Source organism: Xiphophorus maculatus, chromosome 20 (genome assembly GCF_002775205.1).
Source record: "Xiphophorus maculatus strain JP 163 A chromosome 20, X_maculatus-5.0-male, whole genome shotgun sequence".
NCBI lineage: Eukaryota > Metazoa > Chordata > Actinopteri > Cyprinodontiformes > Poeciliidae > Xiphophorus > Xiphophorus maculatus.
The window spans coordinates 21,584,643-21,601,105 of NC_036462.1; the positions used below are offsets into that span (position 1 = coordinate 21,584,643).

Sequence of the window (16,463 nt, forward strand, 5' to 3'; positions counted from 1 at the left end):
CCAAAAACCTCCGCGACTCCACGCATGGGACAAAACAGGAATCAACCACTTTCCGTTCGTTGGTTCCGATCCAGAAGTAGCCTCTTTTTGTGTGTGTGTGTTTATCTGTGAAAGTTTTGGACTATATTGCGTGCTTGAATCCAGCATGGCTTCTACATCAATGCCGCAGAAGCGCTACTACAGACAGCGAGCCCACGCAAACCCGATGGCGCACCACACCTTTGATTAGTGAGTGAAGTTGCCCCATTAGCCTCTTTACTCGCCACAACATTCATTGTGTGATTTAACTGCGCAGTACCACAGGTGCTTTTTTTTCTTTTCTATTCCGATTGAACATACAGGACTGTGAGTCTCTTTAGTGGAGCAAAAAAACTACTGTTGTTTACAGACAATTAGGGGGGTTAAAGATGCATAAAATAACCAAATCTCTTTTAATTGGGAGGCTGTGGCTCTTCAACTTGTCACATAGTATTGTATCAAAAATGAAATGGGGAAAAAAAAAAGAATGACGCTATAATCCCTAAAACTGATATTGTGTTGATTTACCTCCAGCATTCAGTCTTCGTGGGTCATCAATTATTGTGACTTTACATATAATTAGCTATTTTCCAATTATTTCGGTGTCCGGTCGATTCATTTTTGATTTTTAGGGTCACAATTCGATGCAGAAACGATTTTTAATTCAGAAACCAATTTTTCTGTTCAAATGGTCAAGAGATTGTGTTTAAATTATGTGACAAGAAAATACAATGTTTTGAACATTTTGTGTTACAGAACAAAGAGTATATTGATTTCAAACAATTACGTAAGGTTCCTTACTGCGTCCAATTCCATCAGTTTATATTAAACAACAATAGATTTGTATGTTAAATTCTGTAACTTAAATTACCAGTATTAGGTTAGTTTAACTGTCTGGCTTTTTCTTAACTACAATAAAAATAATCTAAATACATATGGTGGGCGAAACGGTCTTCTACGGTGGCCCAGTGGGTGCGTAGTGCGATATGAAAATACTCACAAATAGAAGCAATAGAGACGTACAACTTAAAGGTATTTTAAAATCAAATTTTGAGCATTTTGATTTATTTTGACGTAAGTTACATTTAAGAGCAAATAAGTTTTTAGGTAATTTATTGTAGTATTAATTTTTTACATTTTAATTAGGTTGTGTACACTTTGAAATGCATATTTTTATATTCTCTGATTAATATTTTGTAATTTATTGACATAACGTGCACATTCCCAATTCCTCTGAAGCAACAAGAAGAGCCTTTTGTCTTTTTTTTAGGTCCTGTCTGTTTATCCATCAGATTTATGGATCCAGTTGCATCATCTTAGTGGTTACTTCATCACACAGTTCCCTAACCTTATAGACAATTCAATGCTCCTGATTAACTTTACAGAATTTTTGGACTTGCTCCCTAGTATTGAATATTGGTCATTGTCAGAGATAGTGAAGAAAAGAGAACCTGCGATGTGTAGCATTTTCAGCTTTGTGCTGCATTTTGAAGTTCTGAAGTCACCCGAGTCTGGGAAACCTCTTTTAATATTCCTTTCGTAAAACCTATAATGTTAGTTTGGAGAAATAATTGTGATCTTATTAGGATTTTCTGTAGCTGACCATGTTTTCCTCCTCCTCTCCAGCCCGGTGTGTCCTGAAGAAATGGACTGGTCCAAGCTTTATCCAGAACTCATACCTGGGCCCTCATCAGAGACGGAGGCCCCTAAAGTCGAGTTTGCAGACATTGGCTGTGGATACGGGGGTCTTCTGGGTAAATGGGTCGCTGATGTGAAGGCCGGCGCTTTTCTCTGCTATAAAATAGTTCTGTATTGATCCAAGGTTTGTGTTTCTGTCTTCATCCTTTCTTCTTCTCCTTTTGCCAGTGGAGTTATCTCCACTGTTCCCAGATAAGCTCATGTTGGGCTTGGAGATCAGAGTAAAAGTATCGGATTACGTGCAGGACCGCATTCGGTCTCTGCGTGAAAAGAACCCGGGAAGCTACCAGAACATCGCGTGCCTCCGCAGCAACGCAATGAAGTACCTCCCCAACTTTTTCTTCAAAGGACAGGTAGATTAACCTCTATGGATTTTTTATTGGATTTTCTAAATCAGAGACAAAAAAGCGAGATAAAGGGAAGAAAAGAGGCAAAGACTAGTTATTTTAACACAATTTGTATTTATTTATGTATTTATTTTTCACACGTTTAAGTTTTGAGTTGGTTTTCAAAAGTCTTTATTTGTCAGTTGATTGATGAATCGTCAGGCTCTTCAACCAGTCAGATATTATTGGTTTACATCCCACACACAGTTGGGTCAGAATCAGTAGCCTTGTTTCTCTTAGTCATATACAGATCTTGTTTGAGCCATTTTCCATGACCTACTTTTTTATAACTTAGTCACTTTTTATTAAACAAACACATTGTAGGGGATATAAAAAATCATGGAATAAATTTTTGGCTGGGTAAATAATTTTACACAACAAATGTCAGATCAGAAAAACATCAAATCTACGCAGAAATATACAGTCAGATCATGCAGATAGATTCAATTAGTCAATTACATACATTTAAATTTGATTCTAGTAATTGAACAATGCAGTTCATAATTCAAATTAGTAGAAAGGCGAATTTCTCAGGAAACCCACTCCTCCCAAATGAGCATTTTTACGACATAATTTCGTCATCATGCGAAATCTGATCTGTTTTATGAAATGTATCAGCCCCTCCTGCATCCACCCATCATGATCCTTCCACCCCTTTAATTCACCGCTGGGTTCTCTGACTTGCAAACTTCCCTCTTTTTCCTCTAAATGTAGCACTTTTGGGTTCGTCAGACCACAGGACTCATCTCCCAGAATCAAAGGATTCATCCCTTCTACATTTACAAACTATAATCTGGCTTTTATGCTTCCTCCTCACTCAGCCTATCTTAGTGCAGCACCTGTTGCTCTAATAAATTTCTCATCAGCTTCAGCCAGCATCTTCTAAAGATGTTCCTTAAATTACGTCCATGTATGTATCTCTACTTGTGAATGAGCCCATCATAGGGTTCAAAAAGCCAAGACTTTGTCTGACCTTTCTCAAATTGTTTAAAGGGATAATCTTAGTTTACTTAATGCAATAAAGATATATGTAAAAATGTCTCTTTCTCTTCTGTGAATATATTTATATTTAAGCTAGTTAGAAAAATATTTTAGATGTGTTTCTAAAAAAGCACCAGATTTCAAAACCTCAACAGTTGTTAGTCCATGTAAGGTAAATGTGTCACATTTTAATCCATGAAATCCCAACAGTCACCATGAGATGAAGAGAAACTGGTTAGGATGTTCAGGAAGAGAGCTGCTGTTGATAACAGCAACACAGTTTACTGGTAAATTTACATTGTAAAACTATTTCAAAGTTCTAGAAAACAAGTGTGGGTGTAACAATGAATAAAACCCACAAGACAAGTTCATGAGGACAAGAGATTTTGCTTTAAGGAAAAATTTAAATGCAAATGGTCCTTTATTCCGCAAGATTTTGCCCCAAACTGGATTCTTTCTTTCTTTTATCTCTGCAAACCATCAACTATTGATGGTCTGCAGTACAACATTTCCAATTTCCCACCTTAAACCTAAAAAAAAGACAAATGTTCTGTAAAGAAGACACACTGATCCCCATTTTAGCTGTTCACCTTGCTGATTATTGCACTGACTAAAGCCCAGGCCATGTGTTTCATAAAAAGGTGCTTCGTTTATCTTTAACAGATGGAGTTAATGAAATTTTGCAGATTATTTAATACATCTAGGAATTTTACAACAATGGGTTCACTGACTGGGGAAGGACATTGCGTCGACTCGGTGCAGAGGCTGTTCACATTAAATACTGTAATCTAGGACTTGTTTGAACTTGCATTAGATTACACCGTGTGCTTTGTGTGCGAGGGGGGATAAATTAGCTAACCTAGATAAAACAACTTTTCACCTTAAATGCCCCCTGACTGGGTATAAACTCGGAAATGAGCGCACGTACAGAAGAGCTGTAAAAGTGTGACGTATGTGTAGTTCACATCATGAAGGTGTTTCATATAAAAGTGCACACACGGAATCAATCTGCTGTGACTTTGCCATGCTGGTTAGGTTAAATCAGAATGATGTGAGCTTTAATTGTGCTTCCAGACAGGAGACGCTGTGCCAAACCGAGATTTGAAGCGCTTTAAATGAATTCACATAACCTGAAAGGATAGGGAGAGACTGGTTTTACTTTAGGTGAAGACAAGCTGTGTGAAAGTAGTCATAACCCTTGACCTCTTTTCACATTTCTTTTTTTGAAATTTTGCATTCATTGGGAATTTATTCGTTAGACCTTAATAAAAGACTCACAAATTGCCGACTGGCACAAAAAAGGATGACTTGATTTAAGAAAAATACAACAAAAACTGAGAAATATGCAGTTCATTTATATTCAACCCCCTTTTCATCTCATACTTGGTGGTGGCAGCATCATGCTGTGGGAATGCTTTCTTTCAACTGGAGCAGCAAAAACATTTTATAGTTTATTGGAAGATAGATGGAATCCAACTAAGGCTGGATAATAAATCAGTAACAATATGTGTCACAATAGGCACATTATCAATATCAATAGAAAATACATCTGATAGAATATTCTAGGGGTGTCCAATGTGTGGCCTGGGGGCCATTTGTGGCCCTTGGTCTGATTTTGTGCGACCCCCAATTTCAATTCAAAAGTGATACAAAAATTTGTTGCCAACATAATTTTCTTACACAGGAAAATATAAAGTTATAATCAAGTTCTAACAAGAGGTAAAACCAAGAGACTTTTACTGAAAAGTAAAGAATTTTGCTGCACCAAATCAGCTTTTATTCTTTCTTAAACGTGGCTAAATATAGCAAACGTTTTGAAATAAAATGAGCCAAGTTCTGTTCTTATTACTGACAATAAATTTATTACATCGAGCCCAAAAGAAACTGAAAACTACATGTCTTACATGCAAAATCTGCTGTGTCATTTTACCTTCTGCAATTTTCCACAAAAAAACTGGAAAATTTCTGAATTTCAAACATCAAAATTTCAAGTTTTCTCAAAGATTTCTGTGATTAACCACAAAATTTCTGAGTTTTTGGCAGAAATTTACTCCCTTTTTTTTCTATCTACACAGGCCCCTGATACAGCGTCATAAAAATCCTTTTCAAGTTTTGGATCTATAATAAACATCGGGCTACTTTATTTATCTTATTTACTATTTTTTGGCTCTCGACTACTTTTGAGTCCACAACTTTGACCCACGTGGCAAAACGTTTGGACACCCCTGGAATATTCAGTGAAATCCGATCCAGAAGCGCACAGCATTTTGGGAGATGTAGCAGAGGAAAGGCTTTGTCTGCTCAATGCTAGTGGCATTAACTCACTCACTCTGTTGTTACCTAGCAACAGCCTGTTGAGTAACTTGTTGTTACCTAGCAACAGCCTGTTGAGTAACTTGTGCAGCAGCGGTTTAAGGTTTTGCCACCGTGTCTCCTAAGTGTATAAATATAAAAGTCAAAGGGTTTAGTGAAAACTAAGCAGGAAGTGTAATGCTATCAGTATTCCTGATATTTAAAACAAAAAACGAATCAATAATTATCGATTTCGACCGATATGAAACACATTGTGACACGTTTTTCAGCCCTATTGTTCAGCCATAAATCCAACTGTGTGTCCGTCCATGTTAGGATTTTCCATCCAGTAAAAGAGATTAAAAATATGGGAAAGACATAAATATCTCCAAAGAATGTGAGCTGTAAAGCATTTAAAGGAGTTTCTACAAAGAGGTGATTGCAGGGGCTAACAATGCTGAAACCAGCTCTTTAGGTACTACGTATGTCTGCAAAGTCTTGAACCTTTTGTTTCTTTAGCCCAATTCACATGGGGTAAACATTATCTGGGGACCGCATATATTAAATAAATGACTCGCCTATATCTTCGATTTACGTGGCACAGGATAACCAAAGCCTGAGATTTTGCTGATGTTAGCTGTTTTGCGTCAACTCTGGGAATGACGTGAGTTAATGAAACAACTTTTCAGGCTACTAGGTGCTGTGTTGCTGCTAGCGCTAGCCAATAGCAGAAGGCTTCAAACAGAGGATATATGCATGATGTGAGCCATCATTTGCATCTGATTTTGCTCCGTCCTTTTCTTTTTGATGCCATGTGTTTTGGGACGACAGGGTTTTGCTGGCCCAGACCCAAAAGGTTTTCAGTGCACTCCAATGCAGCCCCCATTCTTAAAGCGCGTTTTGGATCCCGCCCACTTCTGTCCAAATCACAGCAATGCCTATTTGCATTGGATTAGTGTTTTCACGTGACTTTGTAGTTCAGCAAAATATAACTGGTAATTTGAGAGGAAAGTTTTACTTTACAAATGACTGACATGGTCGATTCACACCGGATTAACAACACTGACGATCTCCCTCATTATTACAAACAGCATGTGGTTCTTAGGTAAAACTAATCCCATCAGAAAAGGGCTTCAGATGACTCAGTTTGGAAAATCCCAGACGATGATGTCACGGCTTTGTAAGCTTCACAACATTTGAATTAATTGGGGAACATCTGTGGATGCACTTTAAAGGAACACCTCAAACACTCTGCTGCCTTGTGTCACAGCATCGTGACATTTAAACAGAAAAGATATAAGACAGAGGACTGTGGACCTTCACAAGTCTGATTCATCCTTGTTTACAATCAGACGCTTGAAGCTGAAACATGTATGTGTTCAGATAATTATAATCTAGTATAAATAGCATGGGAATGTCCTGCTGTCGTACTGTTTAAGAAGGAGACGGATTCTGTGACCCAGTGATGAACTTGTTTCAGTGTAAAATAGGCAAATCAACCCCAGAACGAAAGCAGAAGACCTTGTGAAGATGTTTGCTGAAGCTGGGAAGATAGCAGGGCTGCAACGATTGCAGTTTTTTGGCCGATTACCGACCTTTAAAAAGCCTGACCTGCTTGTTCTGATTTTGGCCGATATTGATTCTTTTGTCTGAAATGTTGCTAAATATAGCAAGAAAGTCACTGAGTTGGTAACAGTGGGGTGACTATTGTTAACTGCAGACATGCACACATGACCTGACCTCAAACCTCTCTGAATGGAGAGCAGAAAAGGACAGTGGCTGATTCTTAGACCTTTGCTGAGGTAGATAAGCTTCATGTAAGTATGAAGCTTAGGAATCGGTGATTCCAAAATCACTGATCTTCCAAAATTACGGAAATGGATGCCGATGAATTGTCTGGCCAATAAATCGGTGCACTCCCAAAAAAAGAGTGTCAATATCCTCAGTAAAACATGTCCTGTACTGACGTGGACTGTAAGGCCGCTCAGAGAGAAAGAAGCCATTACTAGAACATTTACATAATAAACTAGAAGTTCTCTGTCCCAGACGTCTTTTGTTGCAAAGTGTTAGTCAAATGAAAGCAAGAAACCTTGTGAAAATGGCTGAAGCTCATCAGAGGGTCATTATCTAAACAAGTCATGTGCAGACATGGACCGAAAGACAACTCGGAGAGGGAGAAGTCAGATTACCTTAGATCTTAATTTTTGGAGACCCATCCTGTCATCCAATGAAACATAAATGTTTCATTGTTTGGGGGGAAAAAATGTTATAAATATATCCGTTCGGGAATCATTCGTAAAGTCATTTAAATGTCCCTCAGAGGAACAACCGCTGCGTCTTTTATCGTTAGTTTTCCGTGCAGCTCATAATTAGCATAAACAAGAACGAAGAGAGGACCACCCAGATCAAATGTTGGGCATGTAGCGCCACTGCCTCTCACACGCCTGAGTCGGCTTATTCCAAAAAGCCGAAACACTTTTCTCTTTTCACCTCTCTGGTTTGTTTTGTACCCTAAAAATGATTTGAAGTACTGAGGTTTTTCCATCTTCCATCAGCAGCTCAGAGCCCCTGAGGCTGCTGCTGTTCCCGGTGATTATCCCCACATCTTTCTGCCTGTACCAGATGTTATTTATTTTAACTAATAAAAAGTGACTGGAGTTATTTTTTTTCTTTAATATATCAGCCAGACTAATATCAGTGGTGCCTGCACTTGAGCGACTGTCGAAGACAAACATGGGGAAGTTTGTGGTAGAAAGAAAAAAACGTCGAGGAGGGAAATTCCAGTCTTGCAGAGTTTAAACTCCGACTACAGAATATTATGAAATGTTATGTTCGACAGAGAACTCAGAAGCTTTTCTGGTCCGTCTGTTTTGTTCTTCACTTTAAATCTAAATTTTAAATGAAGGGAGTAAAAACACTTTATTTCTAAATATTGGTGAACTGTTGACGGAAATTTCCCAGCTTCTTTGTTTGGCCAACACAAATGACTTATTTTCTCTGTGTGTGCTTGACTAATTGTTCCCACTGTTTGTCTTGTAGCTCAGTAAGATGTTCTTCCTGTTCCCTGACCCTCATTTCAAGAAGACCAAGCACAAATGGAGGATTGTTAGTCCCACGTTGTTAGCAGAATACGCCTACACACTCAGGATCGGGGTACGTTTGAGCGCTACTTGTGTGCAGAATAACATAAACGTTAAGAAATGATTGGATACTGTTGAAATCTTTTTGCATTTTAGTATAGGTTGAATTGCCTACTGAGTTCAGCTTTACATCTGCATCTGAATAAATCAGAATATCATCAAAAATTCGTTTTATTTCATTGATTCAGTCATTTACATCTTCCACAGGGGGGGCAGGCCTAAAAAAGTACATTTTTGAAGAAGCTGGTTGTTCGTAGTGTTGCATTTATGAATAGTGAAGGAAAGTTCAGTGGAAGGAAAAGGTGCGGTAGTAGAATGTGCATTAGCAAAGACTGATACAGACAGTGTTAAGAAGATTGTTAAGTAAAGTCCATTCAGGACTTTGGAGGAAAAATCCAGATTTTTCTCCCGTCTGTCTGCCTCGTCTGTGATCATAATGTTTGAAACTCTTTGCGTCTCCTGGACTGATTTTATGTACCCGATGACTGTAATTGATTCATGAATGATACAAGTGATGGAGACTTTTCATTTCCATGAAAAAATATTTTACTTACAGTGGAAGTGTAATAAACACACTTTTATTTTCTCTTTAATTTCGTATTAAATAGCATGACATCAATCCTGTGACTTTTACATGAAAGCGAACGTAATTAAAAAGATTTACTTTCAATTAATTTATTAAATGTGGCTGAAAACAAAGAAAAGTCTTTTTGTTATTTCTGAGAAAAAGTTATACATTTTTTCTATTTTTTTTCCAGTCAATCCTAAAATAATTTGCAAACTGGATGCCTTTCTCTTAATAAAGAAAATGTGCAAAACCCAATTTAGGTTTTGGTTCTACGGTGATTTACTCATTACTATTCTACAAAATGTCTGACGACTTTGTTTAATTGTAATCTTGCATTATCAGTTTATTATTGAGCAAGTAAAAAAAATATAATTTAGTTTTTATATTGTTAGTTTAAATAAGACATAATTTCAGTCCTGCTGGTGCTGTGAACTTGAGGACTTTGTCCCACTTGATACAAAAGGTTTGGATATAAAGGTATTAAGATAAAAGTATTTATAAAGATATAAAGGTGTGGGCCATGATATCTCTCTGCAATGAAATCATGTTTTGTTATATTTTTGTTGTGTGATTAAAAAAAACTACTGATCAGCTGTAGTTAATCTATGTCAAATTTTAGTTGAATTACTGAAATAAATCTCCTTTTTGATGCTCCGATTTACACATAAGCTATTTTTTTATCTTCATTAGAAAAAAAAAAAATCTGCTGCAGCAGTGGAAAGCTATTTTTTTCTCCCCTCTCTGTCATTTTATCAGCAGCTCGTGTTCAGCAGAAATCAGTGAATTCAGTGAAATCAGTTTGAGCAAGCCGCCTGCGGCCGGGTGTCGTCCCCACCCACCCACCCGGCCGGCCCCTTCCCGTCGGAGCCGTCCCTGCAGCTCTGGGTCATTTGAGCAGAGCAGCGCCGCTGATGGAGGGTTCAGAGAACAATGGGAGGCTTGTGTCTAAATTTGACTTTATTGTTTTTCCTCCACTGACGGATTTGTGCATGTGTGTGTGTCGGGGAGTGTGTCGACGGGCCTTGGGCGTTGGCGCGTTGCCAGACATTCGCCGCTGGGTGGGAAGATTGTCAGGAACCTGCCTATTTATAGAGCTGCTCTCATAGCGTATCATTTAGTCATCACCTGGGTTGAATTTAAAATATGATCAGACGACACCTCGAACAGTAAACAGTAGTGATTGAGCAACGGAGATTAATGTGGCGGCACTGCTGATAACGCCATCGCTCGTCATCGTACTGCCCCGTTAAAAAAAAACCTCCAAAAAACTAAGTTTTACGTGCTGAAATGCACCACTGTGGAAATTTGTTCCACTGCTAAGCTTTCTAAGAAATCCATTTTCTGGTAACTTTATCTTCCCAGCCTCCAGCGCAAACTGTATTGACAAGGCGATTCACCTCTGTACTGTCTGTTTGCTATTTTTATCTTTTTACATGAATTACCCTGTCAGGGTGGTGAAAGCATCAACTTTGAGCCCAAACACTGAACTTTTCAGAAAAAAAAGAGCAAATTTTATTATCAGGGGAAAAGTTTACCTGGATGATAACTGGATGTGTGTTTGAACACCAGTAAAAGTTTGTTAGCCTATTTTTTTCCCAGAAGTGTCCTTATGACCTTCATGTGAATATTTTTTTCCTGGTTGCCTCAGGGTTTGGTGTACACCATAACAGATGTGGAGGAGGTGCACCTCTGGATGGTGAAGCACTTCAGCGAACATCCGCTGTTCGCACGTGTGCCAGAAGAGGATCTGGTATGTCCACATGCAGCTTTTAACCCCAAGTTCATGGAAAAAACGTCAAATTTAAGGATGTGACATTTAGTGTTTTCACACTTAGCCTAAATTGCTTTTATGTTAAACATTAAAAAATATATTCTTTATCATACAAATAGTGTTTATGCCTTTCAAACGCATCCTGAAACTTCACTGTGTTTTAAGGTTTTGTGTGATAGTGCATAATTTTTATAAGTTTTTTTTATTTTTATCAACAACAACAACAAAAAAAAACAGTCTACACTTAATAGAAACATTTTTTTTGACATAGTTAAATCTCTGCCAGCTTCGTACATCCAAACATGAAAATCCTTCTGATTGGTTCAACAAACTGCCTACTGCATTTTTCATCTGAAATGTTTTATTTCTTGCTTTATCGGAGTCGATGAAATTCAAATAAGGTTTTATCAGATTTTACGGTCTGAACAGCATCAACACCGCCGTTATGAACGCTTCCTGTTTCTTTGCCTTAATTCTCCTCCTGAGCCTTGAGTTGCAAACCTCAGACGGAGGGAGATCGCTGGTCTTTGAATGTGAAAGAGCCTCCAGTCACAACCGATCTCATTGATTTAACACACCTGACTTTTATTTTGAAATTAACTACAGTCCCAGTTCCTGTAAAGTGTCCACAACTTTTAAACTTTCCTCAGTTTTTTTCCCCACTACAACCGAAAACCTCTCTTAGGATGGATGGTTTTCTTTTTTTCTTTTTTTTTAGCTAATACAAATCTGAAAAGTACTTAATTCTGAATTATTTTTATTCAGTCCCTATTTCTCTGATACCCCTAAATAAAATTCAAAGTCCAAATGATTCCCGATTCTGATATTTGTTCTTAAACACATCCTCTCTGAGTAATGTTTGGAGGATTTTTTTCGTTTCAGACCTCTGTGATCTGAATGTCATCAAGTCTTTAATATTATTATTAAATATTGTTTGATAATAATAATAATACTTAATATTACAGGTGGATGACGTCATTATAAGCCGCTTAAGTTCCTGCACTGAGGAAGGAAAGAAGGTGCAGAGGAACGGCGGGAAGACCTACCTCGCAGTTTTCCAGAGGATCGAGGATCCGCTTTGAAATCAGACACTTTGGACTTTAATGCGATACTTTAATGTGTTTTAACCACATGGACAACAAAGCTCCTCAGTCGTATAGAGACTTCTGCTTAGACACCGAGTGAAAACAATGGTGCACTAGACGAAAGGTGATTTTCTTTTTTATTTATTTTAATTTCTTCAATGTACATTTCTCTCACCAGCTAGCAAGATACTTCTAAATTTGAGGTTGTCTATTTTTTTTATTTCAGATCTGGTTGAGTAAACTATGCAGCTTTTTATAAGACAAGATCTCTGTGTTTTCTTCGCGTACCATTCCTTCAGCGACTTGTTTGTTTTGGATTGTCATCTAGCTGCAAGATTAGAGAGTTTTCTGTCATGACTCAACGTGATGAACAATTATCCTTATGTATCGGCCCATCTTTGTGAAGTTCAAATCAAAGTGATGTGCAGCAGGAACAGTAGCATTCAGTGTTCATTGTGTGATTGCTAGCTGTATATTACAGGTCGGTATTTGGGTCTGTCAGGGGTATGGAAACGGGACGGCGCAGGTCTGAAAAGGCCTTGTGCTGCTTCAGGCTGTGGTGATTATCAACAGGACGGCACATGTCTTCACGTTCATAACCCAGACACTGGAAAAACTGAGCCGAGGAGGGAAATACTGAACCTTAAATACTGGTTCAGGTCTTGAACTGAGACGTGTCCAATTTATCAGGTTAAGCTTTTTTATTTTTGTTAGCTTTATAAAATCTTCTGCATGTTCTACATGAAACATTTTTCCAAGGTAAACTTGAACCACTTTAACACTTTAAACTTTGAATAATAGATTACATGGCGCACATAATATCTCGCATGCTGAAATGCATCAACCAAAGCATCCCGGACACCTGAAGGTGAAGAGCAACGATGTTTTTGTAGCGACTCCTGGGAAAAGTCCAACGCTAACCCAAACATAAACCGGAGACCAAACACTTCCCGGTGCTCCAGTGGTTTTCCCAGGTGATTGAAGGATTCTTCCCGTGTGACCGTCAGCTCTACACACGGAGCAAAAAAAAGAAAGAAGCTTCTCAGGAACGGCTTCATGGACACAACAAAAGGCCTGAGGTGCTGACCTGGCCCTAAAATTCCCCAGATTTCAGTCCAGCGATGCATCCCCAGGATCTGCCGGCACAAGCCCCGAACCATGGAGTTACGGCCCCGGGCCTTTCCTCTGGGCCTCCGAGTTTGAGTCAGAGCTCCAAGTAAACTGGGCTACGTTCACACAGCAGCCAAATGCAACCTAAATCTGCCTATTTTCTGTCAATATGAGACCCATATCCAGCTTTTCTATATCCGTCTTTTTCACCATAGTTTGAACAGCCCAATTCGGATCTTCTGACCCAAAAAATACAATCTGTTCCACTTCTATACATGGAACTGATTCAGATACGTATGCGATGGTTTTCGAAGCATCGGTCATGTTGCATTTCATCTGGCTTGTACGCATTGATGTGAGACATGCGTCATAATTCTTCACCAGAAAACAGCAGATGCGGTAAATCTGTATGTAAACAATGGTTGGAAATTATTATGAAATTATAAAAGAAGTCTGCATCACAGGAATTTGAGTAGCATGACAGGGTCTGAGAATAAAACACAGCTTTTTGTCTGATGCCCTTAGACTGAATGTCTTTGCTATTGAAATGTAGCAGCTTTTCACACTCAGTTTTTACTGGTTATCTGAATATATCTCAGCCAGAACCCGGTCCTTATCAGGTATGGAAATTATACATGTCCATTCTCACAGATAAATAAACAAGGCCAAAACCAGTTTTAGGATAAAGGCAAGAAATTCACATTTTGCAAATTCTTGTACTTCTGTTTGAGTCTATACTGCTTCCAAAAAGAGCCCAAGAGCTTAAAGAAAACATTGATCTCTATTGCTGTTTTTTGGTAGTAAGTTTGTGTTCTTTGGTATCTGGAAAACGAAGGAATGTAACATCACACAGCAGCAGGCACTGCCCCTCATCCAGCAACCCCGGCCAAGCCCAACCTGTCACCAACAACCCTAGCTTAGTTCCAGGACGTCTGATCTGTTGGTTTTACCAATGTATTTGCTGTACAATGGGTGCTGGAAAAGACCAAGGTTTTGCTGTTGACTTACCTTCCAGAAACTGCTTGCTACATTCCTGTTGGTTGTGCAGGAGACTCTACTTCTGCTGTTCAAAGACGTACAGTTGTACATTTGCAGCCATTTTCATCTGTGAGAGTAAATGTTGAGTTGGGGAGTGTGGTCAGCAGCAGCTTACTTGAATTTAAATTGACAAGAAGCCTTAAAAATACTCATTCTGAGAGGAGCTCAAAATAGGCAGAACTGACCCGACTGAAATCTCATTTTCTTAAAAATGATTTTGTCCAAAAAAAAAAATGTCCAAAAAATGAGGTGAGCACGTTTTGCATAGCCCATAGTCCTATCCTATCCTGTTCAAGGAAGCATAATAGGTCGTCTATAAAGCATTGGTCCCCAGCCCTGGTCCTCAGGACCCACTACTGTCCTGCATGTTCTAGATGTTTTCCCACTCCAGCACAGCTGATTCAAATAATTGCATCACCTCCTCAGCCTGATAATCACCCATTCATTTAAGCCTGGTGTGCTTCAGCAGGGAAACATCTAAAGCGTGCAGGACAAGGGTCCTGTGGACCACGTTTGTTGACCTTTGGTTTAAAGCACGTCCCTTGGTTAAGTAGAGTGAAGAACAACATTCAGCAGCTGTTAAGCTTGAAGGAGTAATGTTCTGTGAGATTTTGTCTCTTAATTTTTATTGGACCAATTTTGGCGTATAATTTTCTGCTTCAGCCAGATATTAGCGGCAGGAAATAAGGCGTCATATTTGCCCAGGAATACTTCGGCTTACTAATGACTTCATGGTCTTGCCGTTGACGGCAAAGCTCCTGCGTCCAATTGCCACTAAAAAAGTCCAAATTATTCCCCCCATCCCCAGGCTTAACGGTAAGCAGTGTTTGCACTGATTTAATATTTAGTTTTCTCCAGACATCTCCACTTTAGTCTCATGAGTCATGAGTTGTGATCCATTCAGATGATACTTAACCTGCTAAATGAGGTCTGACACGCAGCTTTTAGAGTTTTTGCCGTTTCCATGAGCATTTTGTGGTTTGACCCTAAGGGTGAATTTACTGCTGGGAACATTGGCGACTGTCTTACAAGTGGAAATTATTCCGCTTGTGAATAATTTGTCTCAATGTTGAACGGCAGACTTTACTTTCCTTTTTGTGGCATCGTGACCCTTCCCCGATTGATGGGCAGGGATGGTCTCTCTCCTGAGGTCGCTGCTGATGCCTCTCCTCTCTGGTGGCCACACCTCACTCAATTAACCAGGAGCATCATTAACATCTGGCTGCTGTTCCCCCCTTTAAAATCTCTGAAGCATTTAAAATCTCTTGAGTGTTTATTTTCTCTCACTTTTGCTTTATTTTATAAGTGGGACAGTCGGATCCGTTGTGCGTCTTTGAACGCTTGATGATGCAAGAGTTGACACATTTTGGATACTGGTAAAGAACAACTTTTATAACAACCTGACATCTTAATCGGTATTAGGGCTGAAACGATTAATCAAATTAATTGATTACTGGAATAATATTCAACTAATTTAGTGATTAACAGGAGTATACATACTTATAAGAGGTCAATTGCTGAACACACAAAGCAGTAATTAAGTCAAAACTGTATAAAAATATAAACATGTTGCAGTTAAGATAAAAATAACCATCTGTAAATGATGAAGGTTATTGACTAAAATCTCTTCAGTTTCAGCTTCACTGGGTGCAAATTCTGTTAAATAAAATCTCCTATTTGATATCCAATTATTAAACAGTCAGTCCAAAAAATTGTCACCAGATTAGTCCAGCACTGCATAGATACTAATTCAAGTAGAAAGAGGTGATCTATATGTTCATGTTAGAATTATTTTTGCACAAACAATGTGCTAAAGGAATGCTGTTCTGCTACATTTTAAGCAAATGTAATAACATCAAATGTTTTTCTTTGATTGAATTTGTTTATTTGCGTCTTTCAATGTATTTCTAATATTGCAGCAAAAGTCTTAAATAAAAAATCTGCAGAATGTGCATATATTTATACAATTAATCAATTAATTGTCAGAATAATCAATAGGCTAATCGATTATTAAAATAATCACTAGTTGCAGCTTTAAACCATACACCGGCCACTTTGTTTGGTACACCATCCCAGTACTTGATAACACCTCCTCTTGCAGTCGCACTCAGAAATTTGTTCTGTATTGACATGATAGTGTCCTAAACAGCACTTTAAAAGTCTGATGTGTTACTTTAATGACAGCATAACACAGATTAGCTGCACATTTGTTAGCGGCTCATCCATGGCGCGATGCTATTGGGCTGATCAGTAGATCACCTTTGGATCCATCCTACCACAGCTGAAATCAAGACTGGTAAAACCCAGCAACGTCTTTCCCGTATGTTATTGTCCAGTTTTGGTGAGTCTGTGTGACCTGTAGCCTGGGTTTCCTGT

General features: G+C 38.6%; 1 protein-coding gene across 2 annotated transcripts; it reads left to right on the plus strand.

Annotated features, from left to right (window-relative positions):
• The first annotated feature begins 1 nt into the window (after position 1).
• mettl1 (methyltransferase like 1) lies at positions 2–12,195 on the plus strand. Of its 2 annotated transcripts, XM_005814599.3 has the most exons (6): positions 2–228; positions 1,645–1,772; positions 1,885–2,069; positions 8,415–8,528; positions 10,732–10,833; positions 11,820–12,195. In XM_005814599.3, the coding sequence occupies exons 1-6, from the start codon at positions 146–148 to the stop codon at positions 11,934–11,936; spliced, it is 729 nt and encodes a 242-aa protein (XP_005814656.2). In that variant the 5' UTR covers positions 2–145; the 3' UTR covers positions 11,937–12,195. The 2 variants fall into 2 exon arrangements, with proteins under 2 accessions (XP_005814656.2, XP_023180495.1); XM_023324727.1 differs by lacking the exon at positions 8,415–8,528.
• Positions 12,196–16,463: the final 4,268 nt, after the last annotated feature.

Excerpts from the sequence above, each read along its gene's own strand:
- mettl1 (XM_005814599.3), top strand. The coding sequence starts at position 146 with ATGGCTTCTACATCAATGCCGCAGAAGCGCTACTACAGACAGCGAGCC. Across the intron at positions 229-1,644 it reads GCGCACCACACCTTTGATTA|CCCGGTGTGTCCTGAAGAAA; the intron begins GTGAGTGAAGTT and ends CCTCCTCTCCAG. Across the intron at positions 1,773-1,884 it reads TGGATACGGGGGTCTTCTGG|TGGAGTTATCTCCACTGTTC; the intron begins GTAAATGGGTCG and ends TCCTTTTGCCAG.